Source organism: Barbatula barbatula, assembly GCF_947034865.1.
Source record: "Barbatula barbatula genome assembly, chromosome: 5".
NCBI classification, from domain to species: domain Eukaryota; kingdom Metazoa; phylum Chordata; class Actinopteri; order Cypriniformes; family Nemacheilidae; genus Barbatula; species Barbatula barbatula.
In genome coordinates this window covers 5,064,651-5,087,290 of record NC_136769.1, presented here as the reverse complement: position 1 = coordinate 5,087,290, position 22,640 = coordinate 5,064,651, and the positions used below count along the sequence as shown (strand labels likewise).

Below are 22,640 nucleotides of genomic sequence, written 5' to 3'. Positions count from 1 at the left end.
CGTGACACTCATTTAGAGATGTTTACTTTTTGGCCAAAACGTTAAGTCAACCATGGTGTTCGGATGTGGTTGGTTTTCAGGATGTTATTTTGCTCTATAGGGTGTTGTTGCTCAGGTGTTGAGGGCGCGTTTTAAATTTCTTTTGATATCAAGGTCCGCATGGCACTAATTTAAGGCTTTAAATGTGTTTTCATGTACCTTAGAAGAAAACAAATTAAGCAGACTTAATATCAAGTGTGTTTCTGCAGGGTACATGTCTCAGGAACCTGAAGGCCACTTGGTGTTTGGTGCGTTCGCTCGAAGGTCTGTAATTTATGACTGCGTGGTTGTATCTTTGGCGCGTTCTCTGCTTTTATCTCCGTGCCCAGAAAACTTTGACAAAGAGACTTCCTGTGTTTCATTTTCCTGTTACCCAAACGTCATGGCCAAAGGAAACGAGGGACGTGCACCGTTGACCCAAGATAGACACGAATCCTAACCTCACCTGAAAAATGTGTAGACAAGCTGCCACATCATGTCTTATTTCGACTCCTTGCTTACATTTATTTGAGGAACGACATTTCTAGTTAATGCACATGCTATTAATTCCGTATTGAACAGACATGTGATTTTATAAGAATAAAACTTTTTAGGGCCCCTATCAGGTGTTAAATTTGCATTAAAAAAAAATGAAATAACGGTAAAGACGTTCCAGTGATAATGGGCAGTAGGCTGCAGGCGTACCGCATTGGTTCGCAATGCTTGTGCTTATCTGTGCGTAAGAGAGACTCGGCACAGAACTGATAACGCAGGTTTAGCACAAAATAACAAGAGTGTTAGACTATGATAAAAAGCACCGGTTACTGTGTACAGAATAACATCAGATCTTTTTACACCCTTAAAAACTCTAACTAGGAACCAGGTTGTATACTTAACATGCATCAAGTGCCAAAAAACATTTTCATATCCGTACAAGGTATATCATTTCAAGCTCTTGATTTGTAAGTTGTTTGTATGTAATACGGCGTCGTGCCAGGGAATATCGAGAACTTTAAATACTATTGACAGCAAGTTCTCATTGAGAAGCTCCTCCCAGTAAACAGCAAAGGTTTGGCAGTCCGCCTCTGAATAGTAAAGGAGTAAACACACTGTCCTGACACACTGGCAGCTTATCAGATGTTATGCATCGTGTCTGCAAAACCATTTACAAGAACAGGTCTTCTAGACGGAGGATTCTTTCTGGACCATTACACAGAGCGACGATGCGTTTATAATCTGAATGGGTGACAAAAATGAGGATTAATACATTGAAAGTTGTTGCCGTGTTGTGCCTTGCATTCATCACTATAGGAGGACAGAGTTTTGAAAGTAAAGGTAAGGAAAACAGGACACCAAACGTGCTTTGAATTTTATTTGTAGTAGGTACATTTTGTAAATTTGAAATGTATTATTCTTTCATTCAGATTGATACTTTCTAAAATACGTAAAAAAACGTACGATAAAGTGTTATAAAGGTTATCAAATAAACAGTCCGGTCATCTTTTGTAAAAACACTCATAATGTGTTTCATTTATAATCAAAACAATTCAGTGGCCCAGTTACTTCACGACGAAGCAGATGATCTCAAATGTTTCGCGGAGAGCAAGAAGGATCTGACCTGCTTCTGGGAGGAAGAACTGGAAAGAAATGATTCACATGACCGATATACATTCATATATTTGTACAAGTAAGTCTTAAGAATCTCAAACCACAGCTGCACGAAACATACCAAATGCGTAGACACGGTAGACGCAATGTTGTCACTCGAAGAAAATGTCATTTTTGGTTTGTTTTAATGTGTTGTCAGGAATGAGAAAAGCAGAACGTGCGATGTTTCATCGCTGTCTTTATTGGCCAGCAACAGAACCGTGTTTCTCTGCAAACTCCCTCAAATCTTCTTCTTCACGATGCTTGACGTGCAGGTCCTTCTTGATGGCCAGATGCTCTACAATCGGAGTCTGAATGTCGAGGACGTCTGTAAGTCGATTTCAACTGAGCCATAAAGTATTCCCTAAACATGTTCAAGAGAAGGTCAGGTGTTTTTGCAACGTTGGCTCACGGCGGCGTTTCTCTTTCAGTGTTTCTCGATCCCCCCAGAAACCTCACAGTGGTGAGCTCAGGAAAAGACGGGCAGTTAAACGTGAGCTGGTTGCCTCCGCTTCTCAAATACATGGATGACAGTATGATGTATGAGGTCAGATACGCAGTGGAGGGAAGTCACATGGGCAAGGTGCGTCCTTTTTCACCGTAAGACCCGTTGCTAGCTTGTCTACAGCATCTTACATAGATACACAAGTTCGAGACTTCTATTGTAAGTGCATTCGTGTAATGCTGATATGTATTACTCTTCACAATCTGGGGGACTCAAATGTTCTCGTCTTTTAAAGGTGGAGGAGATAAAGGCCAGCCCAATGCTGATCCTGCGTGGGTTACAGCCTGGCACCCGATACAAGGTGTGGGTCCGCGTCAAACCCGATGGCGTCGCCTACGATGGTTACTGGAGCACCTGGACTGAACCTGTTTTCGGAGCTACGCCGCCAAGCGGTAAATGTTGTGGAAACATAATAAAAATACTAACGGTATCATGAAATACATTCTACTTTTGAGATTTGAGAAGTCTTCGTGTTTTTCTTTTCGCAATAGACATGGATCCTCTGATCGTGTTGCTGGTTCTGTTCATTGCATTGATTCTCTTCATACTGTCTGTGACTGTGATTCTATCCCACCACAAGTAAGTCATTTAATGTACAGTATGTTTTAAACTTTTAATTCAGTGTTGTCTATACTTTAGAAAGATTGACACGAATCCCAAACTGCTTTGCGTTACAGGTTTCTACTTAAGAAAGTGTGGCCTGACATCCCGACTCCTGAGCATAAGTTTCCAGGTCTCTTCACCGTCTACAAAGGGGATTTTAAGGTAAATTGCTCAGTTTATCAATTATATGTTAGATGCTTGCATAGGCTTGATGTTTAATTTAAATTGTAATTGTTTATTTGTACACAGAATACAACTTGCAGGGAAATGTAGGTCTGGTTGCCTTTTCTTATGCTGTGTTCACACCAAACATGAAGCATTGCGTTAATCGCTCTTTATAACTAGGATAGGTCCTTAATTTCACGTGACTGACGCAAAAAAACATTGTGCAACCAGGTGTTCGCCCGCCGTGAGTTTGTGTCTATTGGCGCCTTTGCATTTATGCATTTGGCAGACGCTTTTATTCAAAGCGACTTACATTGCATTATCCTATACATTTGTTTCTAAGTATGTGCAGAACCCCAGGGATCGAACCCACGACCTTGGCGTTGTTAACGATGTTCTCTTCCCACTGAGCTACAGGAAAGCTTTGCATTGACTTTGTATGTTATTTACTAGCGCAAATCGCTTAATTCGTGTTTGGTGTGAACACAGCATTAGGCTGCGAAAGTATTGAATGTTATATACTTAGAAATGCTGTCTTTTTCAACCCTAGCTGGTTCAAAAAGGTACAAACTCAACTATTTGGTTAAAGTAATTATTATGTCCATATTTGACCCAACAATAGGATCAAAACAGCATTTTGAGATGAAACAACCCAGCATCGGTTCATTTAGAACCCAACGGTTGGGTTTGTTTCTTTTTGACCCAACTATGGGTTTAAAATAACAGAAAAAAATACAGAATAACAATATGAAAAAAGCATAATAATGCAATAAAAAATATAAACTGAAATCTGGATTTAAAATCTAAATCTAAATAACAAAAATCTAAACGTTTTCTTTCCCATCGAAAAGATGTTTATTTGACAGCATTGTTGTTCTAGGACCAACAAAACATTTTCAATAAATTAAGTTAACGACTATTTTGCTTTTCTTCTGACACAGGAGTGGATGAGACAAAATAACGGGAATATGTGGGGAAGATCCGTTCACGTCTACACAGAGGAACTTCCTTCACCTCTAGAGGTTCTGTCCGAAATCGCGCTGGCCAGCCATGCAACCTCCCCGATAGAAGAGAGATTAACTTTAGAGGAGGAAGAGGAGAAGATGGAAAGTGAGGATACCGACTCCAGAGTAACCGGCAGCTGGCGGGAACCTTCTCATGCCCATTGGTTTATGGAGCAGTTGAGGGTGCTTCAGGGAAACCCGCAGTCTCTTTCCCAGTCGATGTTACTGGAGTCACATGACACATACGTCACTCTAAACCAGAACTCCCAGCATGCTCGAGCCGAAGACGACAGCCAGGTGGACGATATCTGCGATGAGTCGTTACCTCTGCAGACGTTGTTCAGCAACACGGGAACGCCTTCTTTGAGTGCCTCAAGGTCAGACCTCGGCTCTCTCCAGCAGAGCTCGGGCAGACTGTCGTCACAATCCAGCTTTGAGTATCCAAACCACACGTGGCCGCCCAATAGGCCGGGGTACGCCTACATGGCGGTCACGGACTCAGGGGTTTCCATGGACTACAGCCCGATGAGCTCGAGCAGGATAGAGGATTTTGGGAAACGGGTGATCTACACCAATGAATACAAAAACGAGATTTTTGGCCACAAGTGGCCGATCTCCGGTCAGTGTTGAATCTGCATACTGATGCAAGGATTTGATCAGGATTTCTATTGGAGACATGGCGTTTGAGGCACATGTCAAAACACTAGGATGTTTGAGAGGACAAATCATATTCCATCAGATAAAATAAGCTAATTCTGTTGTTTAAAAATAGTGTTACTACGGCACCTGTTGATCAGACTTTTATCATGGATTTTCAGTTTCTATTTCAATTGTGAATCATTTGGTCTGGCATTGTCCACAGCTATAAATCCAATCTGTTTTAGACACATTAAATACACTGTCATATAAATAACAGTTGTAAAACGTGTTTTTGAGCTTGAACATAATGTATATCTTCCTTCTGTAAAACCTGTATAGACCCCCATTTCACTTTATTTGAGGTTCATCCATCCTGTCCTGCTTGCAGTGCTTTGTGTGTTGGCTTATGTACAGTTGCTCCGGTGCATTCTGGGACTGCTCGTGTGTTGGTATAAAACCTGACAGACGCCTGTAGGTTTGCTTTACACGGGGTGAACAAATTACTGTATAGAAAACCATCTTTTAATCATTTCAGTTTAGTTTGTAAACCGTTCTTTACTTATGCCTTCTGTATTAATCCACATGGATAAGCATGGCTCTGTGAATGACGGATTTTTTACAGGTTGAATTGATAATCACATCATTTATATGTAAGTTTCGTGCAGGAAAAAAGCTAATTTGTGCCATTACGTACAACCTCCCTTTAAATACAGTCTTGATGGTACAAGTAATAATGTTTGTAAATATTTTTTAAAACCATTTCTACATCAATCGTTGCATTAAGATGAACAATTGTTTCAGGAAGTAATAATGACAGAAATGATCAGTTCTTTAATTCCTTAATCTCTCGATTCCCAAGCCATAGAATTGAGAAATTATTTATTTTGAGCCTTTTAGCACAACTTCAATCATAGTTGAAAATTATTCTTAACATGTAAAAAATAAGCAAAAATATTTGTATATATTAAACAGCTGTTTTTAATCTCTCGATCTACTTCAGGTATTAAAATGTCTTTTTTAAACAAAAATATAGGTGTCTTGTTTTTATTGTGAAATTACACGTCTCTTTCACACTTTACAAATAGGTCATTAAATTGTCTTCTGAATTATTTTGTGTGGTTGTGTAGATTTTCGTTAAAACTCAAAATGAAGTCAAGAAAAGCTGTCCATTTGTACTTGGTCACTTCAGAATGACCTCTGACTGACCTCATAACTGCGAAATACAGAAAATAGATCTTGGATTAGTTCAAATGTTTATTATCTGTCTCCACACCTCCTTCCTCTCTGCTGATGTTCTGCTCTTCTGGAATCTCTTGTTCTCCATCGATGACTTGTCGAAACTCCACCGCACCGCTCGACTGCACCACCAAACACCACTGCCGTGCCTGTACGCCCCGCTGGTCCTGCAGAGGACGTGTGGCTGACCGATACACCCGCCACTCCTTCTGCCCTGTCACCCCATCACCCCTCACCTCCTCCAAGGTGCACCGCACCTGCAGGTAGCGCTCCAGTACCGAGAGGAGAACATCTGCAGCCTGCGTATCGCCGCCGTCACATTCAGGACAAACGGAGACTATGAACCTGCAGGGCCCTTTGTTCTCTCCTCTGTCGTGCAGGATCTGTGTAAGAAAAGCTGCAGTGTCATGCAGGAGGGCCGCCACGTGGGCCACAGGGCTCAGATCATCCTGCACGGGTCCACCTCTCGGCCTGCGTAAATACCGCTCCAGATCGTCCACAATTATCAGCGAGGGAGGCGAGTCCAGCTCATGGAGGGACGCTACATCCTCAAGGAACTCCTCCAAAGTTTTTGCATACACAAATTTGACATTCTGGAAACAAACACGAAAGAGTTCAGACTTGTTTCTTTCTGACTGTTCTCGAATAAAAAGTTAAAAATAAAAAAACGATAATGAAAGTTAAATAAATTTCACATGCAGTATAACAAAAGATTACCAAGACATACAATAATGTGTATTAATAATAAATACATTTGTCACACATATATAAATAATGCCGTATTCTTAGTATTTACTATATTTGAATTCCTAGAATACTATAGTTTCTTTGATCCTTACCATATGAATTATTAAAGTCTTTTAGTGTTAACTTCACTGTAAATTCGCAAACAGTACACAGAAAAAATCTCCAGTGTTAAAAGGGTCAAATTAACTCTCACAGTGTATATAAAGTGTGCATTATATATAATATGTGAGTGTTTATTTGACCTCTTTCAACACCGGCGAGTTTACTGTAAAGTAATGAATCAAATAAACTACAATGCAAAGTATGTAAAGTAAATATTAAAGTATCCAACACAGTTTTTTCCTGTGGATTGGTCTCATACTCTCTGTATAGCAAATATATGACTGATTAAGCAGGTACAGGATTGTCTCACAATAAAAGACCCGTTTAAAGTGAAGTTTCATTGTTTTAAATGACCTCTCGTGCACATGGACACCCTGTTACTGTACCTTAAGAGCAGTGAGTTTGAGTCCTGGTAGTGACCCCCTCAAAGACACCTGCAAAGACTCAAAAGCTGTCTGTGTGAAAAACAGAACTTTAAGCCCCAGATCTGTGGCAGCTGTCACAGCCGCTAGAAACAACACACATCTGCTGCTGTCTCGGTCACCGTTCACTACAGTGTTGCTCTCTACACCTGGAGAACAGCTCACATCGCTCGTTACAGGACCTGATGCAAACCGCCTAAAAACGACTTCTAAAATATCGCCCATAACTATTTAAACTAAAATTGCATTTAGCATTAATATTGCTCGTTGTTTGTTTATTATGTAAACATCCGTCCGCAGAAACACGCCGAAGTCTCCTCTCCCGCGATCTGCGGTTAAGCCCGCCCATTTTATGACGCGTGAGCCTCCTCTCAGATTAGACATTTTTTAATTTATTTGATCTTTTCAATTAACTTTTTATTTAGATGAATTATCATTTATAATATAACAGCACACAACGCGAATTCACAGAAAACCGCAAAACATTCATTTAACCCGTTTCCTGTTTTAAAACAACACATTTGATTGGCTGTCGTAGAACGAAGCGTGTGTTTGATTGGTCAAACAAAGTGTCGGTAAAAAAACAGCCTCCTTTTAATTGCAATTTGTTTTATAAAATCGTATTAAATATCTCAAACGATTAAACATGGCCGTGACTCAAATAAGAAACCGAGTAAAAAAAAAGTGTGGCAAAAAATCCACTTCCTTTAAATGTACTTCCCTTTAAGACAAACCATAACAACCCAACAGCTGACATGAGAAAGATGGCGGCTGCGGACACGGTCTCCACCACCGGAGCCGGAGAGCAAATCAAAGCGATTTTACGCCGCTGTCGGGGTCGACCCAGGCTGACGGACGCGGACCGAGCTCAGCGGCGGCTGGAGTCCCGGAAGAAGTACGACGTGCGACGGGTTTATCTCGGTGAAGCGCATCAGGTCTGGAGCGAGCTGCGACGACGCACGAGCCTGAGCGACGCGGGGCTCGCGGAGTATTTAATCCTGCTCAATTCCGCGTACGGGGAGAAATACCAACAGAAATACGCCAAGTATGCATTTAGGTTTAATGACTGGCCCTTATACCCCCTTTGTGACCATGCATACGTCCAACCTTGTCGTGCTTAAACTGTCTACCCCAGCTGGCTGTCTATTAAATACACACAACTTGCATGAAAATGCATATACTGTATGCATAATTAAGTGCATGGGCTTTTAAATGCATTCGTGTGTGTGTGCTCTTAAATATACATTTATGCAAAAAGGCATGTATGCATAAGCATACAAATCTTTTGTTTTGATTGCATAAAGTAGGATGTCCATTAGTACATATTCCATACAATACCTAATATACATCAAGTACTTTTGAATCACAATTTGCTGTACCTTGGTCATGTCAAAGTACTTATCAAAAGGTCATTCAAATGTCATCACGTGATGGGAATAGTGACTAAACATTTGCCCAGGTCAGCATGTTCAAGGCATTGATTGGTCAAACGGTTTCATCTTGTTGACATCGGTGTGTGAAGTGTATCATGTCTCTTCTGTTTCGATGGACAGGAGGAAAGACGTTCTCGAACTGTGCAGCAGTCATAGGAAAGGTGAGCATTTCATTCATTTCTTTTGTTGACATCATATTCGTTAAACTCAAATTGGAAAGCTTTCTGATGTCATAGCTTGTCGTTGTTTCGAGGTAATATGTTGAAAAAAAGAGCTGAAGTTGGGCATGACTGAACGAGGGAGTGGTTTAAATTAGTCGTAATGTGTGTCTGTGGTGTGTTGAAAGTTGTCCATGCATGTATTAGACACGTAAAATGGCAAAAGATGCATTTTATCTATATCCTTGATGCCACTTCCTAGAGAATGATGACATTGAGGAACATATTGTTATTATGACTAACAAGAATGGAATGTGATCATGAAGATACAGTAAATACCTCTGGTTACAGTGTAAAGACACAATTTGTTAGAATACGACACACTGTATAATGGGGGCATAAAAAAATGTTTGTTAATATAGACAAATTGTGTTTCCTCGAACAGGGAACAAAGTTTCCGCCACCAGCTTGCAGAACCTGGTGAACTGGTATCAAGGGCACTTCCAGTCCTGCCCGCATGAACCTGAAATGCGGGCGGTGGAGCCTACAGTGGGTTTATCTACGTCTGTACTGTGGCAGTGTGTTGCTGGTCATTCATTTGTGCAGTACCTGCCGTGGGCTGCTGGGATCGATTCGGAATCAGAAGGAGAGGACAACGACAAAGAGAAAGACGACATCGTTCCTGACGAGAATGAGGTCACTGACAAAACCGATGACAAGCCAGGGAGAATGCAAACTCACAAGCTGCTACGAAGTATAAAAACATATTATTTTGGAATTAATATGATTGTAGAATTCAGATTTATTGCAGAACATTTACATCTCAATCCTCTGGTTTTAGTCAATGACTTGCAAAGCGACACTGAACAGTCGTCTCAGGTGGGCCATGAGACGACATGCACGACCCTCAGTCAGCTTCCAGGAGCCCCTGCGGCCCACGAAAGCTCCCCCTCCTCCGAACATTGTCTGGGAAACCCGGCCGTGTGGGAGATGGAGGTGCTCATGGACCGGGAGGCTCAGGCTGCCCTCGCCGGTTCCGCTGACAAAGCCTTGGGTCGGGTTGTGGAGAAGGAGACCGACTCTGTCAAGGTGCAGGCAGACGGTCTGGGGACTTTGGGAAAGGCGGAAGGAGGTGGGGGCTTGGCTAAAAGTTACGAGTGTGTGGTCGTCGCAGCGCCCTTGGCGGACAGTCCAGCGAGGGAGGATGAAGACGGGGGTATACGAGAAGACGTAGGGGAGGGTGAAGATGTGCCGGGCACGCCGCTGGCGGTCGCCCCAGTGCAGGACGAACTGTACGGGACGGTGATGCAGACGGTGATGAGCGGCTGTGAGCTGCCGGATCAGCGCTCCACACTGGGAGGATCTCAGGTAGGTCAAGAAACGTAAGACATTGAAATGCATACACTACAATACAATAGCTGCTAATGAACGTCATACACATCTGACTTCCATCCTCATTCCCCTCAGTTGATCATAATTACGGGTCCCAGTTACGAGGCCCTGACGTCTGAAGGCATTCAGCTGAACGTTGCCGCTGGAGACGTGGAGGAGGTCACGTGTACCGTCATCGGGGACGTGGCGTATAATCAGATCCAATCTGGAGCCATCTCACGCACTGACACCATCACAGGTCTCAGAGCTTATACACGTCACATCCCAGCAGCACCGAGCGCTTTAGAAACATGCAGAGCAGGGTTTCGAGATATTCTTAAACACTTCCTTATGAGTTTAGTTGTTGATGTGTCAATGCATTATTTACAGCTAAGGTTTCATAGAGTTTAGGGTTAGGGACGTGATAGTTCGCGTTTGGTGTGTACCCAGCATATTTTGTAGTTACAATTGTAGTTCATTTACTTTTCTATTTTACTTTTTTTATAAAAACAGCATAGTATTGCACCTTAACAAACGCACATGGTAATAATATGTTAAACTATTTTACTTCTTAAATGAACCTAAGTTTGATATCGCTGCCGTCCTTCTAACACCTCTCATGTTTTAGTTTTTCATAAATCATTATTATTTGTCACTCTTATGTTTGTCACTGGGTTTTGCCAATATCTAAAAATGTGCTTGTCATTACTATATTTGAGCATTTAAAATGTTTAGTTTTTTCTATTTCCTGAAAAACAATTTAAGGTTTCAGAAAGAAGGAGGATGAATAAAACTTAACAGTTTTTGGTTTCGTCTGATTGTTTTAGATATAGTTGAGAAGCAGTTGTTGGAACCCAGTGAAGAAACGCACTGTCCGAAGGAGCTCGAGAGATCTCTAAACAGGTTAGTCAGTGTGACACCTTGTTAGAACAGTTGCTTTGACGTGGCATCAACACATCTGAGCCCGCTTTATAAAATCATTTAACCTGTTTATGTTGTAGATCTAAGAGAAGTCGAAGGGGTCCTGTCATCGAAGCAGACGGGATGTTGAAGATGTTTCACTGTCCGTATGAAGGCTGCAGTCAGGTGTACGTGGCCATTAGCAGTTTCCAGGTGAGATCACCTGAATGCACTTGTGGCCTTCTGGGTAATCCCCGAGAGCAAAAACCATTCCACTGTAAAGTGTGCTGCACAACAATGTAATGACAGACCCGACCGGTCGGATTTTAAACCGGTGGTTCGGAAGTCCATTATTCAACACAATGGCGATGGTGTAATGTGTCTTCTTAGCAACAGGATATTAAATTCCCCCTCGGACAGGATTTGTTGAATATAGCAAACCCTTGAATGCATATAATGATGCAATATTAGGAAATAAAAGGATAAGTAATCAATTACATTCAAAATCAGTTCTTGTTCATTCTCTGATAAAGTTCACGTTTCGGTTCATTTAAAAAATAAAACTGTTGTGGTTATACATTTTAGGAAACCCAGAAGCAAAATAAAACAAATCTGTTGTCTGTATGATGTGTGTTTGGTCAGAATCACGTGAACCTGGTGCACAGAAAGGGTCGGACCAAAGTTTGTCCTCATCCAGGCTGTGGGAAAAAGTTTTACCTGTCCAACCATCTTCACCGCCATATGATAATACACTCGGGTACGTTTATTGCACTTCTTTTTAATTCCCTGAAATAATGAAATGGTTGTCAAAGGTTTTGTCATGCAAATGTTTGTCTGATCAGTATTCGACTGTTTCATTTGATCTTTTTCAGGCGTGCGAGACTTCATCTGCGAGACGTGCGGCAAGTCCTTCAAACGCAAGAATCATCTAGAGGTTCACAGACGAACACACACAGGAGAGACGCCATTACAGTGAGTCACGTTGACACGTTTACCATATTCAATTTTCATCTGATTGTAACACTTGTGTCTTTTACCTGTGTTAATTCGTATATTTACTAATGCTAAGAATAACTAAACAATGCTAAATGACATATTTCAAACTATCTTGTTGCGGTGCATTCTGGGATGGCTCTTTCTGTAAAATGGCAACATGCAATGCCATTACATAAACATGTTGTTACTTCATTTGTGACCATGAATCCTTTAAGAAATGACTTTGTATTTATGTTCTTGTGTTACTGTGTTTACTTTAATAACACATTTTTTGGTTGTGTGTGTCTACAGATGTGAGATTTGTGGGTATCAGTGTCGTCAGCGAGCATCTTTGAACTGGCACATGAGAAAACACACGTCCGAAACTCATTTCAACTACACGTGCGAGCACTGCGGCAAACGCTTCGAGAAACTCGACAGCGTCAAGTTCCACAAACTCAAGAGCCATCCAGACGAACAGAGCAGCTGAAGACGTCTTCGGGATGTGCAGAGAGGCTGCTCTCCAAAGAATTGTTTTCTTGAGCTATAATCGCATTTGTGCACTTTTAACGTCATCTAAAAATGACGTGCTGATAACCTGAGATGCTTGAGCAATCAAAAAGTGAATGAATGGACATGAAAGATATTCTTATGGTGTTTACTGTGCTGGACACATAAACGAGAAACAGAATTTCTGTATTTGTTTTCTTTTTTTTATGATTTTAATAGACATGCGGCGAGCTCCAAATTATACCACATCCAAAAAAATGCAGAAATTGGCCAATGAACAGTTTTGAGATTCAGAAGTATTATGGTGTGAAAGAAGTAATGTTTGTCTGTTATTTCGTATGAACTTCTACAATTTAAATTTTAGAAATGTTTGATTGTTAGAATAAAGGAGAACGTACTAAAATGAAGTCATACGAAGTAGAAACTTGCGTAAAAATGAGCTAATTTTACACTTTTATCACATGATAAATGAATAAATTCATGTTAATGAATGTAAACACACTTGAAATCCATTTTATCCGAAATTCATAGAAAATATGTATAGTGGATAAAATAAAGACAATTCAAGTTTACCATTCTAACCAAATGCGAGTCAATTTTGTTAACAATGTGATATGAAATCCAAGGTTTGTTTCCTTTCGTTGTATTTTTAGGTTTGGCAGAGCCTGTCCTCATGAGAGAGATCTGTTTTAATCTGTTCTTTTACTGTTTAGATCTCAGTTAAATAACTGAGATTAGTGAATCCCGTGTGTGAAAAAACTGAGATGAGATGTTATCTCGCACCTTCAATTGCACGTCTCATGAATTTAATAAACTTCACCTTAATAATGTTCCATTTTTTGTTCCTTAATTATTTCAGGATGTATTTTGTATCTTGCGTTTGTTTGGGATGTATTTCTCTGTGTCTAAAGACATAAAGAGGAGCTTGTGTTTTATTCAAATCAGAATGGGAAGCTGTGTAACGCTGGTGTCGTGTCGGTGGGTATGTCTGTGAAATACACAGGGAAGTGTAATTGAACACTTCTACTCTCAGGTAAAAAAAATTCCCTTTGTGCTTACGATGTGCAATTGGTTACGTTTGTATGTCACGTTGATCCAAATTTTTTAAGCATTTCCTTAACTAAAAGAAGTTCCTGGTAAATGTTTTATAGTGGGAGTGTGATTCTGAACAGAGCATGAAGTATTAGACAAGAGAATCGTGGTGGCGTTGAGTCATAACTTGTTTAATTATTTTAGACCGTAGGGGTGACATCAGCAGATTTGGTTTACTGGGTTTGGAAAAAGACAACTTGTCAATGACCTTGAGTTTCTTTTCTATCCGAATCTTTTGAATGTTCTATTCTCTGTTTTCTTTTTACTTTGAAACTTTTTTTTATTTAAACATTTGATAATGCATTCTTTTTACATTTATTTTTTTCCTTATTAAATGTCTTTGTGAACTTCTTTCAGGCCTCCTTTGAGCTTTAAAAAAAAGAAAAGCTCTTCTTGTTCAGGTTGAATGTATGTTGTACTTTGACGACTTTATCTAGTTATCTACCAACATTGTTGTCTATTGCAGTGGTTCTCAAACTTTTTCGTTGTAAGGCCCCATTTGTGTAGAGTGCATTGCTTTGCAGACTCCCAAATAAAGACTTATCATCTGAAAATTTTTAATTATGCCAAAACATATTTTCTTTTGGTTGTTGATCTTATTTTTTGTTTGATTGCATAAAATCAATGATTCATTTTTCATAAAATGCCACAAAATCTGTGGTCCTCCCCAGAGATCCATTTTAGGGCCCCCCTTTGTTTGAGATCCACTGGTCTATTATTCCGTTCAGATTACGTTAGAGATCTGAATTTCCTCCTCTCTTTAAATCTGCAGTCTAACAAATCTGTATGATTATACACACACACCAGAAGAATGTCCCCAAATAGTTTTTAAATCTCAGAAAACCTGTTATTGTGTTATACTATGTTAGTTGTGTCACTCAGTTTCCAGTTATTCTGTGATCCTGGATGTCTTCATGAATCTTTCTGTCTCCATGACGACGATACATTCCACCCACTCTCTCTCTCTCTCTCTCTCTCTCTCCAGAGAGGGGGAGTGGTAAATCATTCCCACCTGCTCACCCCTCCCTCCCTCTGTGCAAAACCAACCTGCCTTCACAAGGGGACAGAGAAAACCGGAGCCTTACAGTCCTGATCAGTGTTCACACTCTGAATCTACCTGCTACAGTTTACTGAAGGTGAGGCATTCTGCTTTGTAACTATTGTACAAAAAATTATACACTTTTTTCATGGATGACCTTGTTTCACAAGTATTTTGAACAGATCTGTTGAGCTCACACTGTATGTTGTTGTTAGGAGATGTGTGTGTTTACGTGTTGCACTCCATTCAGAGTGAGGTCCCGGGAGAGACTCCCGTGCTGTTGTTTTGATGTGTTTTGCCCGACTCGTCCTGAGTCATTGTGTTTGCAAGGTGAACCGTGTGTGCGGGTGTAATTAACAGTCATTTGTCTCATTAAATTATCAACCACATTTAGTATTTTAACCGAAAGTCACAAATCTCTGCCAACTACATGTTTTCAAGTCTTGACAAGTAACATTTAAATACCGTAGTGGTACCGTGTCAGTGATGCATAGAGTTGCCATGGTACTTGGCGATATATATATTCTGTGATAGTTATGATAGATAGGATATTCCAAGTTTTTCCATAACAAAAAAATATGATATTACTATATTGTCTATATATGTCCTATATTAAACACACTTATGCCATGAATTTTGATATATGTACAGATGCACTTATTTAAAAGTACTAAAAGCTTTGGAAGATTTTTCTTGTTAAATCTGTCTTCTGCATTTACAGTTATGATATGAAATGAGAATGAGAATAAAAATGTAGAAATTTTATTGTATTAAAATGTAGAAAGAATAACATTAGCTAACTTTACAATGAACAAAACTTCTACGGCATTTACAAATCTTAGTTCATATTAATGTCATCATTTACTGAAACGTTTTTATGATCAAATATTGAATATAATACAACTGTATTGACATTAACAAAAGATTGACAAACATTTTTAAATAGTAAAAACTATATTGCTTATTGTTAGACGATGTTAGTTAATGCATTTACTAATGGTAACAAATACAACCTTATCCTATAGTGTTACTTCCATATGAAAAAAATAAAATGCTGGTTAAATATATACAGAGATGAATCAAATCAAACTTATTTTTATTCTTAAATGAAAGTTCCATCCGTCAGATTTTCTCCAGGAAATATGTGTGACCAGACATGAGTCAGTAGCCGCTCTTCTATGCAATGTGCACTTATTCCTAAGCAGACAAAACCAAGTCAAACCTTTCTGAAGATGACAAAACTAGGAAACAGGATATACTCTAAGTATAGAGTTTCAGATAAATCCCACTGAACGTTGAGTAAACATTAACTGATAATGAATAATTTCCAGTAAGGTAAGCACACTTGTATATCGCCATAGCTCCACGGATCTGTTTTCATTTCAATGACTCGCGTACGAGACAAATCTTTTATAATGTGTTTGTTTAATATTTACATCACAATATAACTCTTTGGGTTCGAATAGGAGAAGAGTAATAACCCGAAGAGGTTGACACGGAAGTAAACAGCTGACTTTCGGTAGCTGTTTTGAGATTATGAGTTACCTTAGATGTTACAATCATGTGACAAACCAGCAGACGGCTAAACTTTGACCTGACCTTTGACCGGCAGTTGGTCAAAGGAATCGTCTGATCCACTTTTATTTGGTGAACCTTAACTTTTATATTTATTTTGTATTATTATGTGATGTAAGCCCCTATAGTAAAGGTGACCTAAATTACCTCATAAAAATGTACGAGAAGTCCAGAGGCAGAGGTAGATCTAGTGTCCTATATATATCAATATCAACATATCAATAGTCCTCTATTGATGGTTTCAATGTTTATCTACATCTTATTCTGACTGGCGAATCAATGATTTCATCTGGAACTAAACCTACATAGCCTGTTCATCTGAACCCTGAGTAAACTTAAAGCATACACGGCGCCGACGTGGCCTGTTTGACACGCTCTGAAACATTGTATGGAGGCACTAATAGCTCAACATGAGAGGCTTATGAGCCACGGATAACAAATATAAAATGTGTTTTAACCCAAAACAGTGTAATTCTTTACTCCATCACATAGTTTCCAAAACTGTTATGTTAAAAATCTTCACATAAATGGCTTTACATAGCATGGGAAGTGCATTTTTTGTTTAGCTGAAAAAATTATCAAATATTATATCAATAGTATATTACGTTTTAAAAGTACCGGTATATCAGTAGAATAAGTTTAAACGTTTAAAGGTCCAGTGTATGAAATTTACCAGCGTCTGGTGGTTGCAAATTGAAACCAACGGCTCACTCCACCCTTCACTTTCGAAGCACTACGGTGGCTGACACAGGACTAGGATGTCGTCACGTTTTGCTTCTTTGCTGAAGGAGAAAACATATTTATGAAACTGGCTCTGTTGATCAGTTTGTCCGTTAAGGGCCACTGTAGAAACAACATGGTGAAAGGGGACCTGCGGTGTATGTAGATCGAAATAGCACATTCTAAGATAATAGAATAACGCTTCATTATGTAAGGTCTTTATACACCTCTGAAGTCATTGTTGTGTATATTATATTGCATTTCTGTCAATAGATCCTCCAAAGAAAACAACACACGGCATCATTGGATTATGAACAATAGATACCTATTTGATGTCTGGCTTCAGAAATGATCTCATCTCTTTACAGGAAGGGAGGTGCCACCCGACAACATATATCGTAGATAGTCACATTGTTGCACAATAAAACACAAAACACAGCTCAAAAAATCACGTTTGTGTTGAGAGCGCATCAAATTACTGGCGTGTACTGTAACACATCACTCACGGGTTGGTTCTCTCCGACTTTATAATGTAGAAAAGAAGCTTGTAAAATCACCTTGTCACAAGACTCGGAGTCACTTATTGTTTTCACAATCTTATCAGCTCATGTACATTTACACCAAAGTGAGTGTTGACGTTTCTACAGAAGACATTCAAAGGACATTTATACACGGTCTGGAAATACAATGTCAAACATTTAAGGTATAGAATTGTATCGTTAAAATGAGGTAAAAACGTATATGTTAATTTATCAAAATAAACTTAATTAATTGTGTAACAAGATTTTGTTCCTATTGCGAATATGAAACACAGTGAATGTAACAAAACCTTTTAACATTCAATGTATTATACTCTGTTACATTTAGTTTTTATTTGTTTTAGAGCACAAGATCTATATTCAAAATGAAGTTTACATAAAACATTTTTTATATCAATCCCTAATGTTTAACAACACAGAAAGATAAAAAATTTGTTTTAATGAGGGGTTATATAAATGCATACCGGGAAACAGTGTAAATATCATGGTCCTTGAACCTGGAACCGCAAAACAAAACAGTATGACTCATGTTGTATGGAATATTGTTTGAAGTGGACGTTCAAATCATTGAACATATTTATTTTTAGTTCCTTAAAGCGTTTTAACTTCCATTGACTTGTCATAATGAAAGAATGCTGTCTTTGTGACTGTGTTTGTGTAATATTTAAGCACGCCGTTTACGTTTGGTGAGTCAGTTTATTGCGCTGACCGACAGTTTTGAGTTAATGAGATTTCTAGTTAAATGAGTTACTGGGGCAAAACCACCATTTGTTCCCACAGCATTTCCTTGTAGGTATACTCACAAAATCCTGAAATGGCTTATATTTAAAAACTTAAAAAAATGTTTTTTAAATGAGGATGTTTTTCTCAGCATTTAATCACTCTTCTCTGTTTTTAATGTATTTTTCAGGTGTCAAGTCCGCTCTAAAAGATGGGTTGCTTTGGATTTTTGAAAGCGACGATGGTTCTCTTTAATGGGATCATTTTTGTAAGTACAATACTTTTTAACTATATGATTTAGGAAAAGATTCCCAAATGAATGCACATCTTCTATAACTCGAAATAAAGCTACAAACTACATTTTGCAAATGCGCACGTGTTCTGACTACCCGTAAGAAATATAAATCACATCTCTTTAAAATCGATATTGTTTCCTGAAAGAGCAAAAAATGTTTAGTGGGGTCAAATTCTACAACAAAAGCGGACACGTTTCTATTTATATTTCTACCTCATCAGTTGGAATATAAGTTTCATCTGCAAACAGTCACACAGGTGTCCTCAAGCGCAAAGACCACAGGTGTGTTTTTCTCACAGGAACTACATGTGACGTCATCTTTATGCAGAAAAATACCCTGGATATCTATATAGTGTTTGCCTCCATCATTTTTAACCTTGAAACAGAAATGCATTCTGACTTTCCTTGTTTGCTTTTGAAATAACAGCATAAAATGATCGTGTAAATGATTGACAGAACACATTTTTGTTTTTTGGCTCCAGCTGGCGGGAGTGGCTATTTTGGGCGTGGGGATCTGGGTGAAGGTGGACAGTGGGTCCGTCTTGAATCTTCTACAGAACATACAGGGCGCTCCGGGTCAGCTGGGTCAGCTACTGAACGTGGGCTATCTTCTGATCGCAGTGGGTGCTGTGCTTCTCATCCTGGGCTTCCTGGGCTGCTGTGGAGCTGTTCGAGAGAGCAGGTGCATGCTGCTGCTGGTAGGTCACATCATAATTTTTTCTGACATCTTTCTATACTATGGACTTTGTTTGATAAAGAGATTGGAAACTTACGAATGTGTTCTTACATTTCCAAAACACATCATAATATTTCTTTATTAGTAAATCTAATCTATTCTATTCTTTTACAAACACACAAAAAACATGCACACAAATATTATATTATATTAGCCTATAGTAAAGTAGTGTAATATATATATATATATATATATATATATACATATATATATATATATACATATATATATATATATACATATATATATATATATATATATATATATATATATATATATATATATATATACATAGGCCTACATAGATAGAGAGAGAGAGGGGGAGAGAAAGTTAAATTTAAAGTTAAGGCTAAAGCTAAAGTCAAAGTTAATAATGTCAAAGTTAATAAAGTTAAAGTTAAAGTTAATAAAGTCAAAGTTAATAATGTCGAGGTTAATAAAGTTAAAGTTAAAGTCAAAATTAATAAAGTCAAAATTAATAAAGTCAAAGTTAATAAAGTCAAAGTTAATAAAGTCAAAGTTAATACAGTTAAAGTTAAAGTTAATAAAGTTAAAGTTAATACAGTTTAAGTTAAAGTTAATAAAGTTAAAGTTAATAAAGTTAAAGTTAATAGAGTTAAAGTTAATAGAGTCAAAGTTAATAGAGTCAAAGTTAATAAAGTCAAAGTTAATAAAGTCAAAGTTAATAAAGTCAAAGTTAATAAAGTCAAAGTTAATAAAGTCAAAGTTAAAGTTAAAGTTAATAAAGTCAAAGTTAATAAAGTCAAAGTTAAAGTTAAAGTTAATAAAGTCAAAGTTAATAAAGTCAAAGTTAATAAAGTCAAAGTTAATAAAGTTAAAGTTAATGGACTGCGTTTATCTTCTCTCTTCAGTTCTTTGTCATCATTTTGATCGTCTTTATTGCTGAAGTCGCTGGAGCGATCGTTCTTCTGGTCTTTAAACCTGTGGTGAGTACATTTACATCACTTTCACACATAACCGGCATGAAAAAGCTTTATGTACTTATCTTGTGTGTATTTCAGGCAGAGAAACTGATCAATCAGGTCGGAACTGAAGCTGTGAAAAGCATCAGAAAAGAGTATGGTGACAACAATGACCTCACTGGACTGTGGAACACAACCATGACTTCGGTTTGTCACCCTTCAAAATAAAACGGAAACATGTTTTTTGATTGAATCTCATAACGTTACGGATAATGTGCGTGGTTGACATACAGAAAGACAACAGAAAATATATAAAATACAAAAATAGGCCAACATGCATAGAAATTGATATGAAATATTTATGAGCGGGCACCTGCATTGCTAAAGGCGCTTGTTTTATCAGTTACTTTACCTGCATTTGATTTAATGTGTTGTTTTTATATCTCTTTTAGCTGAAGTGCTGTGGATTCTACAACTATACAGATTTCATAGATTCTCCTTTTTTAAACCGAACGGGTTATTATCCGTTTCAGTGCTGCAGTAGCGCTCCCTGCACAGCTGGCAACACCGTAATGCACAACGCAAACTTCATCACACTATAAAATACTGCATGACCTCTTACATTCTTCAATATACATTCACTTAGATTCCATAAAATAATAAATTCTCTAAAGATTAGCTTGCTGTCCAAACGTATAATTCGTCTATTTTTGGGTTCAGGATGTTGAAGGATGTTTTCCAGTGCTGAAGAAGCTGGTGGAAGACAATGCTGTCATTATTATAGCTGTCGCGCTGGGCATCGCTGCTCTTGAGGTAAACGCTTGCAAACACAGATATTACATTTCTACTCTACTATCTTCATCGAAAGTTTTGCTCTTACACCATGAGATTTGACACGTTCTATTGTATGGTTTGTTATCATTTTTCCCAAAGACTAACACTTATTGCATTTATGCTCTTAACATTACTTAATAGCTTAGAAAATATGCACTAGCAATGAATACAGTCCTTCATATATGTAGTTCGTTGTCCATTAAAGGGATAGTTCACCCCAAAATGAAAATCCTGTCATCATTTGCTCACCCTCAGATTGTACCAAACCTGTATACATTTCTTTGTTCTGATGAACACAAAGGAAGATATTTGGAAGAATGTCTGTAACCAAACAGATCTCATCCCCCATTGACTCCCATAGTATGTAAAAATATACTATGCAGTGAGACTTTAAATATTATTTACCAGAATCATTTATCTTGTTATATAAACACCATGCAGGTACTGTGCTGTGTTTGACCTTTTTTGTCTTTTTCACTTGTTCTCATTTTCTCCTGTAAAGCTGCTTTGGAACAATGCACATTGTGAAACGCGCTTTATAAATACAATTGAATTGAATTGAGTGTTCATACCGTTGCAGATGGGACATTATTACAAAATGTCGTATTGGAAAAATGCATATTGTAACGTAAATGTAAAACTCAGTTTACTTCTGTAGGTCTGAAGTCGTGTGCTTTGTCCTCTTTAGGTGGCGGCGATGATAGTGTCCATGACGCTCTATTGTCATATAGGGTCAAAACGGGATTAATGTCACACCATTATCTCACCAATGAATGGGTTCATTGAGGACGACGATGGATATCTGATCACCCCCATACGTTTAATGCACATCACTGTGACGCAATATAACAAAATACATGTTGCTTTTTGTAAGTCGCTCTTAATAGAGCATTTCCTGACGGCCTTACATGTAAAAGTTCAATCTTGTTTGAGTTTTGACTGAGGTCTCCTTTTTACTGGAAAACGTTTGACTTAGTCGCTTGACTTACGTATAATGTTTCTGTGAGACCAATTATATATATTTTAAAAGCTTCGCCTATGAAGGATGTGCTTTATCTGAAAATGAAATTACTGTTTTGTTTAATCGTCAGAAGAAAGGTTATGATCTGTAATTATGAACACATTTTGTTTTATCCTGCTTTCTTTATATGTGAAATGGAGCGACCAAAAAGCCAAATGTTACTGATCTATTGTAATTTATTGTACACTTTTTACAAACCAGACCTATTTTAAATAACGTGCCTTTGCAATAATGCACAACGCCGTGTCTTTTCTACCTGTGAATATGTAGAGTTTTGTGACTGTGTGTTTTGATCAAATGTGGGTTTTTTTTTTGGGGGGGCAAGGAATTATTAAAGCAACGTGTCCGCTTGTTTGAAATGTGATTGTCATGTCTTTGATTCGTGTCATTTTATTACAAACACTGACACTTTTAGTAGGTCATGGTGATTTATGAATGTACCAACAACGTGCATACTGTGAACAGTATATATACATATTGCAACAATACAGTAAAACAGTAACACAGTAGCAGTTGTGTTATTTTACATGCCATATGATTGAGAATGTATGATTGCATTGTATGTCTTGAGAAAATATGAGAATAGTAGTATGGTGCTTTATTTACTCTCCAAAACAGCCACCCAGACACCAAGTCAAAATGACACGCAAATACCGCCATCTAGTGGGGTTCAGTCATCATGACATTAAAAGCTACAGATTAATCTAAATA

General features: G+C 38.3%; 4 protein-coding genes across 6 annotated transcripts; 3 read left to right on the top strand and 1 right to left on the bottom strand.

Moving 5' to 3' along the window:
• Positions 1–1,094: 1,094 nt before the first annotated feature.
• On the top strand, positions 1,095–5,563 carry epor (erythropoietin receptor). The gene is made up of 8 exons (XM_079456305.1): positions 1,095–1,353; positions 1,570–1,705; positions 1,826–1,995; positions 2,097–2,248; positions 2,406–2,562; positions 2,662–2,749; positions 2,848–2,935; positions 3,880–5,563. The coding sequence occupies exons 1-8, from the start codon at positions 1,272–1,274 to the stop codon at positions 4,570–4,572; spliced, it is 1,566 nt and encodes a 521-aa protein (XP_079312431.1). The 5' UTR covers positions 1,095–1,271; the 3' UTR covers positions 4,573–5,563.
• Positions 5,089–8,064, bottom strand: swsap1 (SWIM-type zinc finger 7 associated protein 1). The gene is made up of 2 exons (XM_079456307.1): positions 7,053–8,064; positions 5,089–6,410 (listed from the first exon to the last, which is right to left on the bottom strand). Exons 1-2 carry the CDS (start codon positions 7,311–7,313, stop codon positions 5,823–5,825), a joined length of 849 nt encoding a protein of 282 aa, XP_079312433.1. The 5' UTR covers positions 7,314–8,064; the 3' UTR covers positions 5,089–5,822.
• znf653 (zinc finger protein 653) lies at positions 7,709–14,077 on the top strand. Its single transcript, XM_079456304.1, has 10 exons — positions 7,709–8,133; positions 8,642–8,682; positions 9,125–9,433; positions 9,521–10,047; positions 10,147–10,309; positions 10,878–10,953; positions 11,052–11,163; positions 11,593–11,707; positions 11,823–11,922; positions 12,238–14,077. The coding sequence occupies exons 1-10, from the start codon at positions 7,844–7,846 to the stop codon at positions 12,413–12,415; spliced, it is 1,911 nt and encodes a 636-aa protein (XP_079312430.1). The 5' UTR covers positions 7,709–7,843; the 3' UTR covers positions 12,416–14,077.
• A 499-nt stretch (positions 14,078–14,576) lies between these two features.
• Positions 14,577–22,280, top strand: tspan34b (tetraspanin 34b). 3 transcript variants are annotated; one of them, XM_079455823.1, is made up of 8 exons: positions 14,577–14,663; positions 18,311–18,388; positions 18,898–19,113; positions 20,024–20,098; positions 20,174–20,281; positions 20,527–20,643; positions 20,795–20,887; positions 21,597–22,280. In XM_079455823.1, the coding sequence occupies exons 2-8, from the start codon at positions 18,332–18,334 to the stop codon at positions 21,654–21,656; spliced, it is 726 nt and encodes a 241-aa protein (XP_079311949.1). In that variant the 5' UTR covers positions 14,577–14,663; positions 18,311–18,331; the 3' UTR covers positions 21,657–22,280. The 3 variants fall into 3 exon arrangements, with proteins under 3 accessions (XP_079311949.1, XP_079311950.1, XP_079311951.1); XM_079455824.1 differs by lacking the exon at positions 14,577–14,663 and adding an exon at positions 17,465–17,564; XM_079455825.1 differs by lacking the exon at positions 14,577–14,663 and adding an exon at positions 17,918–18,189.
• The last annotated feature ends 360 nt before the right edge of the window (positions 22,281–22,640 follow it).

Coding starts and splice junctions, on each gene's coding strand:
- swsap1 (XM_079456307.1), bottom strand. CDS start 7,313: ATGGGCGATATTTTAGAAGTCGTTTTTAGGCGGTTTGCATCAGGTCCT. Junction 6,411..7,052: donor TCAAACTCACTGCTCTTAAG/GTACAGTAACAG, acceptor GTTTGTTTCCAG/AATGTCAAATTTGTGTATGC.
- tspan34b (XM_079455823.1), top strand. CDS start 18,332: ATGGGTTGCTTTGGATTTTTGAAAGCGACGATGGTTCTCTTTAATGGG. Junction 20,099..20,173: donor TTCTGGTCTTTAAACCTGTG/GTGAGTACATTT, acceptor TGTGTATTTCAG/GCAGAGAAACTGATCAATCA. Junction 20,888..21,596: donor TGGGCATCGCTGCTCTTGAG/GTAAACGCTTGC, acceptor TGTCCTCTTTAG/GTGGCGGCGATGATAGTGTC.
- znf653 (XM_079456304.1), top strand. CDS start 7,844: ATGAGAAAGATGGCGGCTGCGGACACGGTCTCCACCACCGGAGCCGGA. Junction 10,048..10,146: donor CCACACTGGGAGGATCTCAG/GTAGGTCAAGAA, acceptor CATTCCCCTCAG/TTGATCATAATTACGGGTCC. Junction 11,708..11,822: donor CCATATGATAATACACTCGG/GTACGTTTATTG, acceptor GATCTTTTTCAG/GCGTGCGAGACTTCATCTGC.
- epor (XM_079456305.1), top strand. CDS start 1,272: ATGAGGATTAATACATTGAAAGTTGTTGCCGTGTTGTGCCTTGCATTC. Junction 1,354..1,569: donor ACAGAGTTTTGAAAGTAAAG/GTAAGGAAAACA, acceptor AAAACAATTCAG/TGGCCCAGTTACTTCACGAC. Junction 2,249..2,405: donor AGGGAAGTCACATGGGCAAG/GTGCGTCCTTTT, acceptor CGTCTTTTAAAG/GTGGAGGAGATAAAGGCCAG.